The sequence below is a fragment of the Heliangelus exortis genome, chromosome 3, assembly GCF_036169615.1.
Source record: "Heliangelus exortis chromosome 3, bHelExo1.hap1, whole genome shotgun sequence".
In the NCBI taxonomy this organism is placed as follows: Eukaryota; Metazoa; Chordata; class Aves; order Apodiformes; family Trochilidae; genus Heliangelus; species Heliangelus exortis.
Window position 1 is genome coordinate 54935420 of NC_092424.1, and position 21074 is coordinate 54956493.

General features: G+C 41.2%; 1 protein-coding gene across 1 annotated transcript in view; it reads right to left on the bottom strand.

The window, feature by feature from the left end:
- Window positions 1-21074, bottom strand: part of AIG1 (androgen induced 1) — a 119868-nt gene that overhangs the window by 3147 nt on the left and 95647 nt on the right. The window contains exons 4-5 of the mRNA XM_071740707.1: window positions 13580-13695; window positions 605-768 (exon numbers count right to left, since the gene is read on the bottom strand). Of these exons, the coding sequence (XP_071596808.1) occupies window positions 605-768; window positions 13580-13695 (280 nt within the window). The remainder of the gene's footprint in view (window positions 1-604; window positions 769-13579; window positions 13696-21074) is intronic.

Below are 21074 nucleotides of genomic sequence, written 5' to 3' on the forward strand. Positions count from 1 at the left end.
ACTATGGTGATTATGAATGCTGCTTGCTTATTTCAGGCACTTTAATGAATGAAAAAAATCTTTCACAGATTAAAGGAACCTACTTTTTATATTATGTTTGTCTTAGTTTCCTTCTTCTCTCTACTCAGCAGGGCATCCTAGGCAAGGCAGATGATGGAAGAGTCTGCACAGTTATGTTACCCTGTACTAAGGTGATCTTTCATCCCTATTATTTTACTGTCAAGAATAAATTCTTTTTCCTTGAGTAAATTTATAAGCAGAAAACACCTTATGCATGAAAATACTAAACAAATATATTTCTTTTTCTAATTCTAAGCTTACCATTGATAGCATTCCTACAGAATAATACTTTATTCTAGTTGCTTTCAATGGGTTCATCATGTAGTAAGTGGGTTGTAAACCAAGTGGGCTTTAAACCTCTCAGGTAATTGCCAACAGCTCTTAAATTAGCATTGGAAGTTGTAATAAAGAATACATATTCATAGCTCATCATACTCTTCAGGCTTTGGTTTTGTCTGCTTAAAAACCTTCTCAGCTTTAAGGGGGACATACTCAAGTTCCTATGGTATATTAAGTGAGTTAATATTTCTAAAACAATACTCACATTTTTGGGTATCCCAGATGTAGTTGTTCAGGACCTCCCCAATCAAGTAGAATATGTTAATTATTACAATAGCACCTGCAAAAAAGATTATTTTGGCACCTGAGCTGAGGTGCTCAAGAATTGGGTACACCCACACTCCTGTAACATGGTGAATCCAGAACACCCTGAAACGAAACAAAAACAAAAACATAACTTGGGCTATTGGCTTAGCTACTGTAACCTGAAAAGCAATTATTTGAAATTACTTCAAGTTGCAACTGAACTGGAGCACCTGGATGACATCCACCCAGAACGGATACCCCAAATGGTGAAATTATGACCGGTTTCCCACACTCCTACAGCTTTGTTTTATATTTAATATGAGCATTCAGACAGTTTTCATTTCTGATGTAGGCAGGTATTTCCTTACTGCATTTATAATTATGAGGAATACACACCCCTGATTCGTGTGGCAGCATGGAAACTGCAGCACCCTTGTTCCAAGTAGGTTCTTAATCCAAAGAGCACTCACGGTTCTTCAGCCCAACTCTCTGCTTTTTTGCAGCATCCTTCTTTCATTTTGTACATGCCTATGTGTTTCTGCTGCTTTTCCTTGCTACACCTGGCAAGTGCATCAGGTTTTAGGGTTGCCAGAAACATATGGTTCCACTTCTCTTTGAGAGAATAATCTCTTCAGCACCTGTGTTTTAGGTTGCTCATCCTTTTTTTTTTTCTTTTTCCAGTTTCCTGGTAACATTTGGGATCTAATTTTTCTAGTTTTTCTCTAGGCAGGATAAACATTAAATAAAAAAAAAAGAAATGAAACTACCTCATCAGTGAAATTCTGCCCAGCTCCAAACTCAATACACAGTAAAGAAAGAAATGATGGTGGTTTGCTATTGACACAGAGATTTTTGGTATTCAGCTAGAATGGAGATTTTTGGTATGCTAACTCAAGGGACAGGATACTGTCCTTACTGAAGTCTGAAGGAGCACTCCAGGTATGTGGTTTTGCTGTTTGTGACTGCAATGGGCACCTTTAACCTCTGAAGGGACAGCTTTTTCATTGAGATCTGACATGGTGTGTGGTGAAGTCAGAGGGAACAGAATGAGTCCATACATTCCAGCAGGTGGAATCTAAGAAAGGCAAACACTGCGAAACTGCAGGAAGTTCAACAAGACCAAGTGGAAGGTCCTACATCTGGGTCAGGGCAATCCCAAGCACAGATACAGGCTGGGCAGAGAATGGATTGAGAACAGCCCTGCTGAGAAGGGCTTGGGGGTGTTGGTTGATGAGAAGCCCCACATGAGCCAGGAATGTGCACCTGCAGCTCAGAGAGCCAACCATCTCCTGGGCTGCAAGAAAAGATGCATGGCCAGAAGGTCAAGAGAGGTGATTCTCTCCCTCTACTCCACTCTTGTGAGACCCCAGATGGAGTACTGTGTGCAGTTCTGAAATCCCAAACATAAGGACATAGAGATGTTGGACCGAGCCTAGAGGAGTGCCACAAAGATGATCTGAAGGTTGGAACACCTCTCCTATGATGACAGGCTGAGACAGTTGGGGCTGCTCAGCCTGGAGAACCATAGAATCATAGAATCATCATAGTTGGAAAAGACATTCAAGATTACCAAGTCCAGCTGTCAGTCCTACACCACCTTAACCACTAAATCATCTCCCAGAGAGTCACATCTACCTGTTTTTGAGTACCTCCAGCGATGGTGACTCCACCACCTCCCTGGGCAACTTGTTCCAATGCTTTATCACTCTTTTGGTGAAAATTTTCTAAACTAATTTAATCTGAACCTCCCCTGGCACAACCTGAACCCATTTTCTTGTCCTACTGCTAGTCACAAGGGAGAAGAGGACAGCACCTGCCTCGCTACAACCTCTTTTCAGGTAGTTGTAGAGTGCAATAAGGACTTCTCTCAACCTCTGCTTCTCCAGGCTAAACAGCCCCAGCTCCTTCAGCCTCTCCTCATAACACCTGTTCTCCAGACCCCAATCAGGATTGTTTCTCCTCTCTGTACCCTCTCCAGCACTTCGACATCCTCTGTATACTGTGGTGCCCAAAACTGCACACAGTACTCAAGGTGCAACCTCACCAATGATGAGTACAAGGGTAAGATCACCTCCCTGGTCCTCCTAGTCAGACTGTTCCTGATACAGGCCAGGATAACATTTGCCTTCCTGGGCACACTGCTGGCTCATGTTCATCCAGCTGTGATGATCCAACACCTCCAGGTCCCTCTCTGCTGGCTCTCCAGCCACTCTTCCCTGAGCCTCTAGCACTGCTGGGAGCTGTCGTGGATGAAGTGCAGGATCCAACATTTGGCCTTGTTAAAACTCAAACAATTGGCCTTGGCCCATGGATCAAGCCTGTCTAGATCCCTCTGCAGACCCTTCTTACCCTCAGGCAGATCGACACTTCCACCCAGTTCAGTGTCATCTGCAAACTTACTGAGGGTGCACTCTATCCCCTCATCCAAATCATGAATGAAGATGTTAAGCAGGAGGGGCTCCAGCACTGAACCCTGGGGCACACCACTTGTGACGATTCTCCAGGAAAATGTTGCGGGAAAATGTGTCAAAGACCCCACTTAAGTCAAAGTAGACAACATCCACAGCCCTTCCCCCATCCAGTAAGTGGGTCAACCTGTCATAGAAGGAGCTCAGGTTAGTCAAACAGGACATGCCCTTCATGAACACATGCTGACTGGGCATGATCACTTGGTTGTTATGTATATACCCCCTAATGGTATTCAGGATGAACTGCTCCATCAGCTTCCCTGGCACTGAAGTCAAACTAACAGGCCTGTAATTTCCCAAATCATCCTTCTGTCCCTTCTGATATATAGGGGTTACACTGGCTTATTTCCAATCTGACAGTACCTCCCAGTCAGCCAGGACTTCTGGTAAATGATGACAAGTGGCTTGGTGAACAACCCCACCAGTTCTTTCAGCACTCCTGCATACATCCCATCTGGCTCCATAGATTTGTGGACATCTATATGGTGTAGCAGGTCACTGACCATCTTCTCCTAGATTGTGGGGATGCCATTCTGTTCCTGGTCCCTGTCTCCTAGGCTAGGGAGTTGGGCTTCTTCTTTGTAACTGACTGTGTTGCTAAAGATTGAGGCAAAGAATTCAATAAGCACCTCAGCTTTTTCCTTGCCCTTTGTTGCTATGTTTCCTCCTGCATCTAATAGGAGATGAAGGGTCTCCCTGGTTGATCTTTTGTTGTTAATATATTTATAGAAACTTTTCTTGTTGTCTGTCACCACAGAGGCCAGATTAATTTCTAGCTGGACTTTGGCCTTTCTGATTCTCACCCTGCATGGCCTCACAACATTTTTGTAGTCCTTGTGAGTAGTCTGCCTCTTTATCCAAAGACCATAAACTCTCTTCTTCTCCCTGAGTGCCCAACCAAAGCTCCCTGTTCAGCCAAGCTGCTTTTCTATGCCTCCAGCTTGTCTTACAGGACATGAGGATGTCTGGCTCCTGTGCCTTCAACACTTCCTTCTTCAAGAGCATCCAGCCTCCAACCCCAGAAGGTTCTGGGGAGACCTTATAGTGGCCTTCCATCACCTGAAGGAGGCCTACAGGAAATCTGGGGAGGGACTTTTTATAAGGGAATATAAGGGGAGCAGTTTCAAGCTGAGAGAGGGTGGATATAAATGAGATATTAGGAAGTAGTTTTCTGTGTGAGTGATGAGTAACTGGCACAGGTTGCCCAAGGAAGTTGTGGCTGCTCCATCCCTGGCAGTGTTCAAGGCCAGGCTGGATGGGGCCTTGAGCAACCTGGTCTAGTGGAAGGTGTCCCTGCCCATGCAGGGCGGTTGGAACTGGATGATCCCTTCCAACCCAAACCACTCCATGATTCTGTGAAACAACTGAGCAAGTATCATGGAGGCTAATTGGGAAAAGTGCTCAGTGGAGACAGGCTGGGGCCCATGAGCTGCTGGGTTCTCTTCAGTAACATAAATCTCTACTTTTCTGACCCATTCTTTGAGAGAGAAGCTCTCAGTGAAACACAGCCAGAGAAGACTTGGCAGCTGTACAGACAATTATTGATGGGGATTTCCAAATCCATATGTTTTGCTTCACTTACTCATAATTCTGTTTGTTTAAGGAAGACTTCTGATCACTAGACCAACAGTCAGGGTACTGAAGGGCAGACACACCAAAGTCCACTCAAAACTGTTACCAAAAATGCCTGTCACATACAGAGTATCTAATCCTTGTTTAACTATTCTCCATTGCCCTGGAAATGTATGTGGTTTTCATAGCTTCCTTCCTCCTTAGAACATCTTTTATTACAGCCAAACCCTTAATAGAAGGACACTTCATGCTGGAATTTACATGTGTCAGTAAATTAATCTTCATGATGTAAATGCAGATTTAAAACCCTTTCTCCAAATTACTTAACATATGGAAAATGATCTCTGTACTTTGCAGTTATTTTCCACACTATTCTCTGTGTCAGAATTAAGCTGACAAGATAAAGGCATCTATGAAAAAATAAAGGGTTCCTTTGTAACCCATGGTAAAAGGGGATACCATGTTCCTCTTGATGAAAGTTAAACATGGGACAGTTGAGTAGAAGGCAATGGGATGATCACTCCCAGGTTGCCTTAGCAGAGTGTGTCTATTATTGCTTGAAGTTTTTCAGTTTCACTTGCTTTCTTTATGATAATTCTGTGAAAATCAAGATCTAAGAAAAAGGCTTGAAAAATCAGCCAGTGCTTCTTTTTCCCTTATTTTTTTCTGGTGTGATGAAACTTTCTAGCATGATAAAATACCTTTAGAGAGGGGACTTTTCAAGGGACCTTCTAAACTCTATGTAGGTAGCCAACTTCATGAACCAAGTAGAAGTGGCATTTACTAGAATGCATTTATGCTGGGAAGAGGAAATATTTTTAAATCCAACCAATGGGTTGGTTGGATCATGGATGAGTTCCAGCATGCCAGCTATCTTTGGTTAGCTCAGAGTCTCTGAGTCCAGCTCATGCACTCTGCTCTCTGCTGCCCAGCACAGAAGCCCCTTCATGGCTTGGTGATGATGCTTGGGCACTCAGTGTAGCTGTTGCAATCCTGGCCCCTGTGCAGCTTCACTGTAAGAAATATTTTGAGCACAAAAGGTACTGAGTGCTGAAGTACTGGGTACTTGTGAGACAACAGTCACAAACTCACCTAAGCAGCCACCTTGATCTTCCTTAAAATGAGCTGTGCCACTCTGTTCCCTATATTGGGATAGAGTAATACCACCCTTCTCTCCACTGAGCAGTGATACACTGATTATTCCTGCATTGTCTATACCACAAATGGGAGCAGCAAAAGGATGACTGCTGCCATGGAAACCTCACCTGATGGCCCTTCTTAGTGAGTTCATTCCTGCTTGAATACAAGCCATCTCAATACAGCACAATAAAGGGGTGATCAACCCTAGGCATAAAGCTTCCACACAAGATTGCTGATGTTAATACAAGCCTTCAACACTGCAATTCTAGTAGTCATTATTCCTCTCCGACCTCATTATTAGATAAGCACAGGGGAGCATGCATTAGGATTTACTTAGAAATACAAATCTGGAGCCAATTTAAGACCCTGTTATTGAACAGGTATAAAAAATAGGTCATTTAGACAAAAATAAACTGAGGAGAAAAAGTTTAAGTTAAAATTGTACTGACTACTTTGAAGAAGATAAAATAAACTTGAACCTCCCTGTGTTTTGGTTCCATGGCAGCCCTTGAAGATATAACCGTGTGTTTTCAAACATGAATGTGTTTCTTACAGGTCATCAAGCTCATTTAGCCATTTGTTAGAACTAGTAAGAAAAGAAGGAATAAAAATATTCTCACGTTTTATTCAAATTAAAATGTCTTTTAAAAAAAAGGTGGAGATTTTCAACCAGCTGATACAGAAAACAGAACAGGCTATTTGAAAACACACGATAGTGCTTCTTTTTAATGAATGTGCCCAAAGTTTGACTCTGTAGCTGTTTTGTACTTCTAGTATGCAGTAGATGTTGCCTATCTCTCCTATCAAGGTTATCAGGAAGAAGTGAAATCTATGAGAAGAAGATACATGTACATTTATTCTTTGGCTGTAGATCTTTTATTAATAAGAAAAATGAAGTATAAAAAAAATTGCCAGAACCTTGTGGTTTATGAGTGCTCTACTTGTCTCTTTGAGTAATGCAGCTGTTACAACAAGATGTCTAAAACTTACACTTGGTAGAAGCAAGCTCAACACATGGGTACAATGGCAGATAACCATGACACCCAAAAGATATTGCAATGAGAGACACTGCAGAAGATGGTTGCTCATCCATGACAGCTGCTGTCAGCGCCCAAAGTTTGAATATACTCGCAGAAGCATCACAGCTTGGCAGCACGTTATGGTCTGAACTCAGAGCATCTCCACCCATTTCCTGCCCAAGTTCAGACCTTCAGGGAAGTCTGCAGCCAAACAACAATCAGTACTCTGTGTTCTGGAAAAAGGGACAATTAGGTGAGGAGCTGTGTAACTTTTCAAGAGCAGTGAATGAGAGGACAGAGAATAATAATGCAAATTGTGAAATGGCTGAAGAGCTCCCAGCACTCTTCCTTGTAAAAGAAGCAGCACATAACAGAACTCAGAGACAAGGAATTAAAATCTGGTAACGGAAATATCTTTCTGAATTATACCTAGTTAACCTCTGGAATGCTCTACCCTATCTTTCAGTGATACATAACTGAAATAAAGATATTAAAAATGTTTTGAAGCATTCAAGTTTGCAAGGATATTTAATCCACTCCTCTTCTCTGGGACACACCATGCAACTCTAGCAAGCTTCTGAATTCAGAAGACTGTACAAGCAATTAGAATATGTACAGTCATGCTTAGGTACGAAGAAAACAAGGCATATAAATGGTCATTACTGAAGGATCCAAGTATCAACTTTTTGACATAGGTTCTGGAAAAAAAACTTTTCTTACAGACTGGTTATTCCAAAATGACCTGCTAAGAACTTCTGACCCATCTGACATCCAGCTACAGTCTGGATACATGACTACTCTGATCTACTATGGCAGTTCCTTTTGGTTACTTCTTGCAGTAGCAAATCCTTTCCCACATCCTCTGTGTTTTCAGTGACTGGCAGAAAGGAAGCCTGAATCTTTGGTCCCAGACAAGTCCTAGCCCAGTTCCCATTGTAGCTACTACCAAACACCAGAACATGGGCATTTTCTATGTTTTTATTTAATGTTCTTTGCTAGCACCGCTCTCTTCCTTTTCTACAGAAAGTGAGAACTTTATCCAAAACTATTAAATTGTAGAATGTCTCCCAAAGGAGGTGACAGGCTTATAGCAGCTGAGTCATTCAAAACTGAAATGAACAAATCATCTGTGGTAATAAGAGTAGGAACCAACCCTGTGCCTTCAGAGGCAGAAGCACAATGACCCACACTAAATCTGTTCTACTTCTGATTTCTAATACTGACTGATGTGAGTCACATTTCTTTTAGTCCATATGAATCTTTTTTACTCACCCCCAAGAAAAAAAAAGAATAGAAAAAATCCCAACAACAGAAACAAAACCACAAAAACATAGGACAGCTTGTTCTGCAGCTAACAAGAATTGTTAAGATCTCAGCCATATTAACCATATTAAGATGCTGGGCTTCTTATAATACCAGCCAACCAGGAAGTTACCTGCACCAGGAATGTACATATGTTTAAAAATTTTAAAGACTGAAAAATAAATTCAGCTATCATCCCTTCTTGTTCCAGTTTCTTACACTGGATTCTTCTTAATTAAGTTACAGGACTGTGCAACTGGCATGGAGTGGCTTATACAACACCTGGAAAATTGCAGCTGCAAATAATGTCACATGCAATACATATTTGGCATGACATGGGGCTGGGATCCTCTGGTAGGGACAAAGCTTAGCAGAAATTTGTCTTATGTACAGGTAGCTCAAATGACACACAGATTTTCTGCAAGCTGTTGTCATCTTTTGAAATCATCTATTTTGATAAATATTTTTTTCATTTTAAATATAGTAATGGTTGCTATGCCTTCTTGAGCTATATTTTAAGGAGCTACACAAGCAAGTGAGAACGTATTATCCATGCATGTCATCTGTGATGGTACTAGTACTTTGACTGAAACATTTGAAGATGTGGAGGTGGAGGGGAGCCAGAATGTAACAGTCCCTAATGGCTGTGTCAGACCTAACAGGCTGAGGATCCATGCATCTTCTCTTGCTGAAAGCACTTCTGTCTCTCCCACTCCCCTTCTGGGGCAGGTACAGGGGACACTAATTTTCTCCTGGCCTATTTCTGCTGCTTCTACTTCTTCCTACTCTTTCCTGTTCTCAGTAGCTCTGGCTCCAAGTCTTTTCTCCTCCTCTGCATTGTCTCATCTATCACCCACCTCTCTATCAGCTTTCCACTCTGATTTCAAAGACTGTCTCTCTCTCCCCTTCCCAGCTTTTCCCACTTACTTGCATGATTTTAGCTTTCAAGCTGCTGGCCTGTGAGCTGCATGTTTCCTTACCCATTTCTATTTTAACCCATGGTTCTAGTTCATCTTTTACTTGCCTCAAGCACTTCTCACTTGTTTTTTCCCCAGCCACTGATTCCTCTAATCTCAGTTGAATTTCTCTTCCCAGTGCCTACTTCCAAAAGCATTCATGACACGCTCCCTACACACAGACCCTCACACAGCACACCCTAGCACAGCCATGCTGTGTCTCTCCTGATCCACTGCCATCAGCTATCTCAGAAATTCTTTTGGTTTCTCAAATCAATATGGATGTCAATTCCCACCAAGATTCATGCTCTAAATCTCCACCCCTCTCTTCTGAATGTCAAAGTTTGTCCTAGCAGCCTGCACCCTAATCCTTTTGCCAACATCTGCTTTTTCTGCTTGTCCTCTCCTTCTATGGAGAATCATTAGTGGAAATCCTACAGCAAGGCTGTCAGCATCCATCTCAGATTCATTCCAAATTCTCAGTGTACATTCCTTTCTTAAATTCGTACAAGAAGAATTCAGCAAATAACACCATCTAAACACTGTCCCTTGGCACATCTACAGAACTCTCCTAAAGTCGCTTCACGAGAAACTATTTTCAAATGAAAATTTAAAGGTACCCAAGTTCTTCAAATAGATTTATCAAAGAATTAAAGAATGAATCAAGTCCAAACTTGGCACATGTGAAGGCAGTTCCTCATGAATTTGAGATAGCAGCAAGAAATCAGATCAAGTCCCAAAAACGTAGCCCAGTATGACTAGAGAAGTGGAATCAGGTTCTTAGGGTCTGTTTTTTTGGCATCCTCAAGCACTCAAAAGCAGAGAGAACAAGAAAACCATTTAAAATAAACGTAGTTGTCTCAGTTTATTTTAGGGACATATTAGGCTCTGATATTAGTTACCATGAGGTCATTCTTATTACAAGGAGCAACACATTTCTGGCTCTTTTCTGTTCCTTAACAACCAACTCCATACACCCATTGGCAGCATTTTCTGGTAGTACTGGCAAGCTCTTGGGTTTTTTTAGCACTGTCTAGATTTAACAATTCAATACAAATTGTGACCTTTTCAAGCCATGCTAAATAAAGCCAATTGGCCTTTCCCATCTTATCCCATGGCCTTGGTCCTGAAAGTCCATGTATGGTCTGCAACAGGCAATGAAATCTGTGAATGTTCTGCTGGGGCACAATTCCTTAAGAGCGAGGGAGAGCTTCCCCTCACAGGGAGAACACGAGCAAAGTGTGCCTACTCAAATGCTCTCTGACTGAAGGGAGGATGCAAAAAAAAAACCAACCCCAAAACAAAATCAAACAAAAAAAACCAAAAACAAACCACAAAACCCCAGAAAGAAAAATAGAAAAAGGTTTTACTCTCCAAGAAAGGATGTTTCTCAGATAATATGTCTCTGAATAACGCTCAGGGGATATAATGTTATTTAGCTATGTTCTTCCAACTTCAGTGATTCTATTCAGAATTTTCTGCCTGTTATCTCATTTATCATATATAAAATAAAATCTTGCTATCCAACCATCTCTTTCCTATGTGGAAGATTCAGTCACATACAAAATAAAGCCAGAAGGTCTCCTCTACTTGCAACTGTATTTACTTTATAGTGAGAGAAGTGCAGTGAAAAGGCTTCTGCCGAGGCAAAAATGATGTAGGGAGGAAAAATTCTCAAGGAGCAGATCCTTAACTTCCAGGTAAAAAGACATAAGCCAAGAACTGAGCCACAGCAGGGCACCCATGGACAACCAAAAGTACAGAGAAACGAAGTTCCACCAGGCTTTATGTAACTAAGTCATTTCATAGAATCAAAGAATCATTTTGCTTAGAAAAGACCTTTAAGATCATTAAGTCCAGTTGTGAGCCTAGAACACTGCCAACTCCACCACTAAACCATGTCCATACACCACATTTACAGATCTATAAATAATTCTAGGGATGGTGAATCCACTACCTCCCTAAACAGCCTCTTCCAGTGCCTGAAAACCCTTTCAGTAAAGATTCTTTTCCTAATATCCAGTCTAAACCTCTCTGGCACAACTTGAGGCCATTTCCTCTTGTTCTATCACTTACTGCTTGGGAGAAGAGACCGACCCCCACCTCACTACACCCTCCTTTCAGGTAGTTGTAGAGAGCAATAACATCTCCCTTGTGTCTCCTTTCCTTCCAGGATAAACAACCCCAGTTCTCTCAGATGCTCCACATAAGACTTGTGTTCTACACCCTTCACCAGATTCATTACTTTTCTCTGGATTTGCTCCAGCACCTCAATGTCCTTCTTGTAATGAAGAGCCCAAAACTGAACATAGTACTGAAGATGTGGCCTCATCAGTGCCAAGAACAGGGCAAAAACATTTGCAGGTGTAGTCTCATTTTAATGCACTGTGCTAACCTTGAGGTATCTAAACACTGCACCAACAAGGGCAGCAAATCCAAATTAAGTAATTCCAAACTCTCTAAGTGATTAAGGTCTTTTCCTCAATGTGGTCACTTAGCAGCAGATAGTGGACCACATCTGTGAAAGGTAGGCACACTTTGAGTGACAGGGATGAGAAAACCCCACTTTTCATACTTCCTGGTAGATTTTTACAGTCTGTGAATGTGAGACAAATACATTGTACTGATATCACCAAGCCAAGATTTGACTTGCAGCCTCAACCAAATCTTGCATAGTGGCTTCAGTAACCCCTGCATGCTGAAGACAGGCAGAACTTGAAGACGATGACACAGTGTAACTTGTGTTTGCCTTCAGTCTTTACCAAAGACCTTTTGCAAAAGTAGGAAACATGGGCTGGAAGAGCAGAATTTAGCATGATGATCTTTAGGCTAGATAAGCAATTGCTTCAGACCACCTTTAGAGAAACCACAACTTAGAAGGAAGCAAGTAACTTGAGAGAGGCCCTATCCATTTTGGAAATAATGTGGGCAAAACCAATAAACAACAGAAGTAAAGGGAAATGATCATAGGTTGTAACTGGGTATCTGCTTAGTTATTTATTTCTTAATGAAGAATCTTCTTCTGTTCTACTTGTCCTCTAATTTCCTTTTACCTTTCAGTTGTAGCTGTAGGATGTAGGTGTAGCGTAGTAGGCAGGAGCAAGCCATACAAGTATCACACTGACACTGTAACAGATTCTTAGATGATTTTAAGACAGTCCTGGTTTTATTGTTGACCCTTGCAAAACCGGATTGTTTGAATTTTTTGTTCCTGTTGAATACTATTGCATGTGTCTGCTCAGAGGATTTTGAGAAAACAGGAGTTGCCACAGGAGGTCAGATCAGTGGTATGATAACTCTGCCAATATCCCTTTAGTTATCCTTCAGAGAAAGGTTGAGAAATATCACAGTCACGCATTATCATATATGGAATAAAACTGCAACTTTCTCCTGAAGGAATCTTTACATCCCTTTTTGCACGAGGCTGTCCTTATCTTATAAATGAAAATATTATTCTTTTTTTTTTAAAGAAAGATATGTATGTTTATAAAAGCAAATGTCAGAATGTGAATGTCATCCTGGGACACGACATCCCACTTAAGCCAGATTACCAGCATTTTATGATCATTCAGTGTGTGTGGATGTGTATGAATAATAGACTCTTTAATTGGACTGAAAGTTGCATAGTTGAAGCAGTATGACAGTACTGCCTTGAGCCTCTGTTCCTTTTGCATTAGTTTAATCTCATTTGACTGGTGAGAAAAGCAGCGTTACCCACAGTTTTGGAAAAAATCCTCTTAGCTGAGGGAAGAGTTTTGTGAGCTGAGAAAGAACATGAGAAGTAAACAGGGAGTCATGAAATGTTTGCAGAAAGGATAAAGGGTATATGGTATCAAAGAAGCACAGTAAATAAGACAAAGGTGTAGAGAAAAATAAAATGCTAGAATGACCAGAGTAAATTAACTCTGTTGCTTGAATAGAAACTGCCAAGAGACCCTACTTAATGTTACGTAAGACAGATTATTTCAGTTTTAGCTTAATTTTTCACAAACATTTGCATTTCTGAAAGCAAACTTCAGAGTGTCTGGGTTACTGGCTTATTCTGTAACCGATTTTACACAAAGAAGTTATGAAGCAGTAAAGAAAAAAGACTGTTCTATCTTTTTTGTTGCCGCTTAAATACTGATGCAGGAAATAATTTGCCTATTCAAAATTTTTATTTGATAGGACAAAAACGCTAAGCAATAAAACTAAGGTCCAAGAAAAACATTTAATTTGAAAAAAGGTTGAAAAATGTACCCTTGGAAAGACCACTGCTTACATGGGATTGTTCAACAAATTCCTGTTGTGTGAGGTTTGGCATATACTTTCTAAAAATATAAGCATCTGGGGAAACCAGACAAAGCCCAGGTCTTGGACCAAATGAGGCATGCAGCGTGAATCTGTTAGCGATTATATCCATAATGAAATATGTGCCCAAATTTAGCTGTACAAAACCCCCAATACAAAATGAAAATACAGCATCTACAGCTCTTACCATAAAATATAGCCAACAGTGAAGGTGCACACTGCAGCCAGTCCACAGCTCCTGCTGGGATACTGATGATGTGTTGTTCTCATCTCAATTAGTACAAAGGGCAAAACTGTTGTATGCTGAAAAAAAAACAAAACAACAGGTGAAAAACAGGTAATACAAATGATTGTCACTGCCCTTACATGCTAGTACTACAATAAGAACCACAAAAACCTGCAGACAATTTCTTGATGGTTAGAAAGACAAGGTAAAAAGTATCTTTAAAGTTGATAAAAAACCTAATCGATACTGTCATGATAACATCCAATCAGACAAAGAGAGACAAAGAGAGAGCAGACAAAAACTGAGTGAGCACAACATGCTTTCCCTTTTGCCCAGGAATCCAAAGTGGATATTCAGTCAGTAAATGGTGATACAGCGTGAGGGCACATGGGTCCCAACCCCAGTCTGGCCTTCCAGTTCCTTTGTGATCTTTGCTACATCACTTTGGTTATTTTGATCATTCACGTTAGGAATCAATGCATCTGACTTTCAGAGACTCTGGGCACAATGCCAAATGAATGAATATAAATGGAAGTGTTTAATGCTTCTGAGAATCAGGTTTAAACGTATCTCTGTCTGGGGACTTGAAAACAGGGGACATATTTTCAAATGATAGCCTCAATACCTCTGTTCCTCCATCTGCAAGACAGGAGCAATTATCTTCCTTGGAAAGGTGTTGTGAATCTTAATTTGGAAGTTGTTGTGCAGAAAGGTTTTAGATTCCCAAATGAAACATATGAAAGCTAAAGCTGTAAAAACCATTTTCAGCCCCTTGTCTTTATTTAGCTGTGAAACTCCTTATTTTGTCATTTTTCCATACACATTTCTTATACTGCCCCTTCTCAGAAGGTCTGTTCATCCACTTAACGTCAGCAGCATGAAAATTTGCATCTAGCCTGCCCCCAACACTCAGATTTCAGAGTGCTGGCAGGCATGGCAACAGACATAAGCGAAGCACAAACGTGCCAGGATATAAACCCCATCATTTCTAAATACACAGCTCACCTAGGACCAAGCATTTCTGGCAACTCCAGAAACATACCCTGCATTGCCACCACGGGGCCAAGTTACCACTAGGGATAAAGGGAATTACTTCTGTTGAGAGCGTGGCTCTGGGGCTTGGCGTGACTGTGAACTCCCCTGCCCAGTGCCACCTTCACAGCACAGTCTGCAGGTGCAAGGATTGCAAGGGCAGCTTCAGCCCTAAAGCAGGTTCAATCCTTCCCAAAGCTCTTGATGACCAACAGGAAAATAAGGTCATGGATCACACTGGCCATATTCTGCCTGCCATCAGATGCACACATGTAGTTCTGAGGGGGAGCTGGAAGGCTGCGTTTATGTTTGTAATTATTAGTCTGTAAACCCACACTAATTTTCACCAGAGAGGGAGTAGAAATATCCTTGAGTAAATAAGAGGTCCAAACGAGAGAAAATAGACTGGGGTTTGAACCTTTAACAACTGGGGAGAAACAAGAATTGTTTGAATGGGAAATAGGATAATGAAAATGCTCTGGCTCAGAGATGTAACATAATTTGAATCAGACAGCTCCTGATTTTTAAGGCATTAGTAATTAATGACCTTCATTTGGAGAATGTCAGGTGGGCAATAAAGCAGTTAGAAGAGCTTTCAATTTTGTCTTTTAACAACTTGTTCCACCCCCATCCCTTTAAACAGTATAAATCAGCATTAAGGGAATGCAGAGATGCTTTCCATGTGGTCTGCAATGGAGGTGTCCACCAGTAGATGAGAGGTCTATAAACTGTTCAGGACCTTCAGAGTCCATTAATAGCATCTGTCAGGAAAGCAAGCCCTGGGGATTCACCTTTATGTCTTATGTTAGTATGGAAAAAGTCTTCAGACAGAGAGCAGTACCTCACTCTGCACAGCCCTCAAAGCAGGGTAGCAGGTGGTCCCTGCCTCCATAAACTCTTCAGAGAAAAAACCCAGAAGACAACATGGACTGCTAACTGCAAACCCCACCCTTGGTGTTCTTGAATGATTTACTCTTGATCAGATCAAGACACAGTCTTAACTCTTCACTATACGGATGATGATAACAGGGCTTGTGAGCTCCGTTTCCCAATTGAAATGTTTACTACTTTAGAGACTTCTTGTTGATGAGCTCTTCATTGATGGATAACAACTCAACAGCTTGCCAATTAAAAAATAGTTAAAACCATTTCAGCAATCAACCCTTAATCTAGAGTCTTTTTCTGCTTTCCCTCCTCCCAGTTCCTGTGGTTATATAATAGAATAGGCAATTATTTTCCTAAATTCTCCCTTCTGCTCTTTTCTAAAGGTAAGGGGGAGGAAAAGAGGATAATGAGCTGCATCACTAAAGAGCTTACGTACAAAATCCTGTCAAAAGTACAGTGCAATTAGAAGTGTAAGGAGAAAATCAAAGATATGTATCTTTAATCTTTGCCTGCTACAGCAAATGTAGATGCTAACTGCAAACACTGCAGTTTTACAAATCCAGAGCATGAACTCTGATTTTAAATATTCTAGTGAAACTGCTAATCTAAAAAGCTGTTTCATATACTTTAGCCAAACTACAACCAACATTCATTTCCCTTTCCTACATTTCAGCCCTTCTAAACCCCTTAGTTAAAAAAAAGCCAATTAAAACTCTGGCACTATAAACATCAAATTTGAATCAGACTGGCACCTGGACTTAAGTCTGCAGAAGGTGAGCAGGGATCAAATGTGCTTGGAATGGGATGCTTTAGGGCTTGGAAAGCTGCAGGAAGCCACAGATTTCATACCCTCTAATTTTTGCTACCTGATTTCTGAACAGACTTGGGCCAATGAGAACCTGAGACTTAGAGAGAAAATAACACTGATGTGTTTATCTGTTTCTTAAAGATCATGCCATGCCAGTCAAAGATACCTGACTGGTATCGCTGAAAATGATCCCTTTTTCTTACTGGCAGGCTGGATGACAGCACAACATTTCTCACCTTGTTTGTCAAAGTACCTCCAGGGGATGACTTGAGAGAAGACCAAGGAATGAGGAAATTCAAACAACAATAGAGGTTTCAGTAGTGAGGATGACTAGATGCTGTAACAACTTTCTAGTAATTGATATTTTTCACCATTTAAAAGTCTTTAAGAAAAGGGAAAATTCATAACCAGACTATAATGACTGGGAAAGTGTTACAGTAGTAGTAAACTATGCTAGCACTAGTAATCAATGCTATATTGAGAAGTAATTTTTATTATGGGCTAAGGTTTTACAAGCAAAGCTGCACTTTTACTGGTACAGCTTATTCTGCTCCTGTGAGACAGTTTTGCCTGTATGGCTGTGCTGATGCTGGAGACTTGGGCTGTGCCATGCTGCAGGTACATCAGGGAGCACCCTCTCCATCAGCCAGGAAGGCCAGCCTCCTATCTCCCCTGGGCAGGAGCTCTTAGCTTGGGCTCAGTGACTGTATCTTCTAGCTAAAACATATACCCTGTTGGCCAAACCAGTGACCCTCCAACCCATTTTTAATCTCTCTCTGAAGGGATCCCTCTGCCAAGACATCCTTGTCAGCTGCTGCCTGGTGGTAAACCCCCATTACCTGGCCACAGCATGGCCCTGCTCAGCCCCCTCATGTCCTGCTACTGCCTGTCCCTGCAGTGAAGGCAGCTTTGACAGATCTTCATGCTTGCTGGGTCTGATTGCAAGTGCTGGTTTTTCCAGGGCAGCAAGCTGCTGTTTTTGCCCCGTTTTGTGTTCGTGGCACTTCTACCTGAGGCCCCATCACCTACAAATGGGGAAGAAATCTGGCTTGCCAAATCTCCTACTGCTGGTAACAGTTCATGAAAACAGAAAGAAAACAGGTCAATGTCCAGAGGCTGGGTGGAATTTGCAGGAAAGTTATCATAGGGAAAATTTTATCAGAAAACGCACTGGAGACTGACTCCAAAGGAGCAACATTTGAGTGAAGCTGAATTAGCACACGCTGCAAAAACCAAACCAAAACGAAACTACTCTAAGAGCTGCAGGTGGATTAATTCCTCAAATCACTGCTGCTGCTTCCTGAGAGAAATTCTGCTCATTAACGACCCTTTGAAAGATACGATTAAAACAGGTACCACTCCCCACATAGTATATATGTGCCTAGTGATATTCAAGACTGGAAAATCACATTACAAATCTGTAGTATTGGCTTGACAAGCTGAGCTTTGATGGAGGACTATGCTTCTCCATTTTAGGTGTGTGCTACGATGGTTACTGGAAAAGAAGATTTAATGAAAATCAGGTACAGAATGAGTTCTGTAACTGTCTTTAAAGCAAATTAAAGGTTCATTACAGAAAGCCCGATAATATATTTTATCTTCCAACCAGTAACTGCTGCTTTTTTTAACACTATTTTTATCAATACTTTGCTTGGCCTTTTCTCTTTCCTTAACTGTGTTTTAAAGGGCATGGTAAAGCTTTTCAGAAGGTTCTAAATTGACAGCTTTGTATTTTGTTATCTTCTGTCCTTAGCACAGACATGACAGTGGTACCTCTCCAAGTCACCCAGTCCTGATCTGCAGAGATTGTCCAGAACTACCTTTATTTACAACAAGGAGTTCAAAAAAGCATTTCCTTTCTCAGACACCCAGTCAGTATGCAGAAGTTCTGCAGGGATGGTGAAATAGTTTAGAGATCCAGTGCAATATGATTATAATTAACTTCAACCAACAGAAGACTATGACTTGTTACTCAGTTTGATCAGCCTAAAAACTACAGGGTAGAAGGACATTTTAGTTCATGGGAAATACTATGGAGGTCTACTGAGAGGGCTTCAGTGTGATATTCAGCCCATGCTCCTAAGAGTCAGAAGAAGTTTAGTGACAAGAAAGGAGGCCTCGAAACTTTGATGTCATCAACATTTTAATTGACGGCCTGGGAGCCTTCTGGAAGTGCTGGTGCTTCCTGGAACAAAGAAACCCACAGAACTTGTGCAGCCTGGGACCTGTATCTACCACCCAAAGGTGCATCTGCATCAAAACCTCTGCCCTGGCAGTGCAGCTGCTCCAACACCTTCTGGGGAAACTGCCTCCTTCTTTGCACTCTGCTGAGTGAACTGCTGTGCAAACTCATGTCTCTGCTTTCAATTCAATTTCAATGCCTCTTTCTCAATTTCTCTACAAAATCTAGTTTCCATCAGTAGGATGTTACCCTTCATTTTCTTCCCTGAGCTTACAACCAGATTATGTGTTGTTAAACATCTGCTGTATGTCAGAATGAGTGAAGCAATCCACCTGCATCTCCTTTTATCTCTGAGGGTTTGGTGCAGTACCTTGAGATTAAAGATTTTACAGAAATGGCCAGCAAAATTATCTATGCCCATTCCATTGCCATTTAAAACCACTACTGGAGTATTCAGCTTAGAAACCAATACTAATAGGCCTAAAAAGTAACTACAGTTATAGTCAGCACCATTTGTAGAGTAAGAGCAGTAATAAAGGTTTATTTTCTACATGCTCCTAGCACTGTAGTGTGAAGAACCAGATCAGAAACTAGTAAAGCAAGGGGCACAATTATGATTTACTCATTGAGAAACTTCTGAGAAAAGAACAGCTGGGAAGAGAGTATTTATGTGTCATCTGAAGGATGATTCCTTCCACTAGGGCAGTGTCATCCATAAAGAGAGCTGCAGGATATCAGAGCTGGGTGCATAATAAATTGGAATACTTGAGTGAGTCTGAGCCCTTCGGAGACTGAAAGTGCTGGTAGCACTTTTCTTCTTACAAATGAGAAATTATGACTATTAACTGAGATGCACTGATGCACTCCAGAGCAGCCACAGATGGCTTGTTAATTGTTATTTTAGGTTAGAGGGAGGAAGAAGTATTGTATGATCTAACAAAGACCAATACTCTATAATGCCACAAAACACACAACAGCCAGAGATAACAGTTTTCAATCAATATAATAGCGTAGAGTTCTTCGAAAAGAAAATTAACCTTCCCTCTTTAATGTTATACATCTTTTTGGGTTTTTTGTATATAAATACAGTGGACACAAGCATATATGACTTCACAGGCATTGTACCATTTTCTCCATGCACACCTACTGCTGACAGATCTGTTCTTTTTTCTGACACATACAGTACATACTATATATTGAAATAGCAGTGTCAATCTGATCCCACCCCATGACTGTACTTGTGTCAGGGAGGTTATATATAGGCGTTTATAGAATTTCCAGTGCCAATCACTGAAGCATTTCAGCACCTCAAAAGCATTACTAAACATACCCTCACAGCAGCCATGATCTGTAGGGGCAGGACATTCTATCCCCATTTTGCAGGAGGGCAAGATGGAGATGGCATGCCTCACTTGAGGTCACATAGGGTAGCTATGGAGGAATGGATGTATAGATAAGTAATAAAAATTTGGTGTGAAAGACAATCTGCTCATTCAGGTTTATAGGCCTGAGACATCTTGGCCCTTCAGCATCTCTCAGTTGTACCTTGAATGACCTCCTGTCCTGGTTCCCCTCTGCTTTTGGAGGCTTCTTCAATTGTCTCCCTCTAAGCTGTCTGTTTTATATTTAAGCAATGGTTTTAATACGATTTTAATACAATTTTACTCATACAGAAAATAGTACTCCTCTTCTTGAAAAACCAACTCCTTCCATATGAGTCCTACTGCACAGGACTTAAAAGGAGAAAGCAATTTGTGTTAAAATGCTTTCTACATCTCTTTAACTGACTTGAAAAGTTTATCTGTACATAAAACATGTCATGGTAAATTCTAGTCCCTGGCAGTCTCCCCAGGCTAGCACTAAGGCTTTCATAGAAGGACATTTTTGGCTTCATGATAGCCTAAGTATCCTCTTTCTAACCTGAAGACATTGGATTTGGAATCTGTCACTAGTCCAGGACTGGATATTGCTTGTCCTGGGCTTCAGGCCAGTGTAGTTTGGGGAAAGGAAATCCACATTTGGGAAAATCAAGAAACCATTATTTGGCAGTTTCTTTTTCAAATGGTGGCTCTTTGATGCATTTCAGAATTTTAAAATCTTGGACGTGGTTACTGAGGATGTGGATTTATTGGGTGTTGTGCAGGTGAGGTAGCCAAAGGTCAAATTTTGGTCTATCACATGATGACTGTGACTATCTGCAACTTGGTTCAAACAATTTATTTCACGGACACTGACATTCTCTTTATGTCATTATCTCTTTATATTGTGCATCCAAACTCCTTCAGTACGTAATTCTAGAGGATGTAACCTGAGCCTTTTTGCTCTCATATTACAGAGAGCAGTAGCAAACTGATGTGAGCACATTCTCATTACTGCACCCAGTGATCTGCCTGCAATCAGGTCTGCATGACATGCCTTGCCCTGCATCTTCTAAGCAGTGTGTGCTCCCCGGCGAGGCAGAGTTGCATGTGGGGAGAGCTTCTTAAGCAACAGTGCATGTGCCTCTGGCCAAACCACTCCACTAGCATCAGCTCCACCTTCTCCAAGCC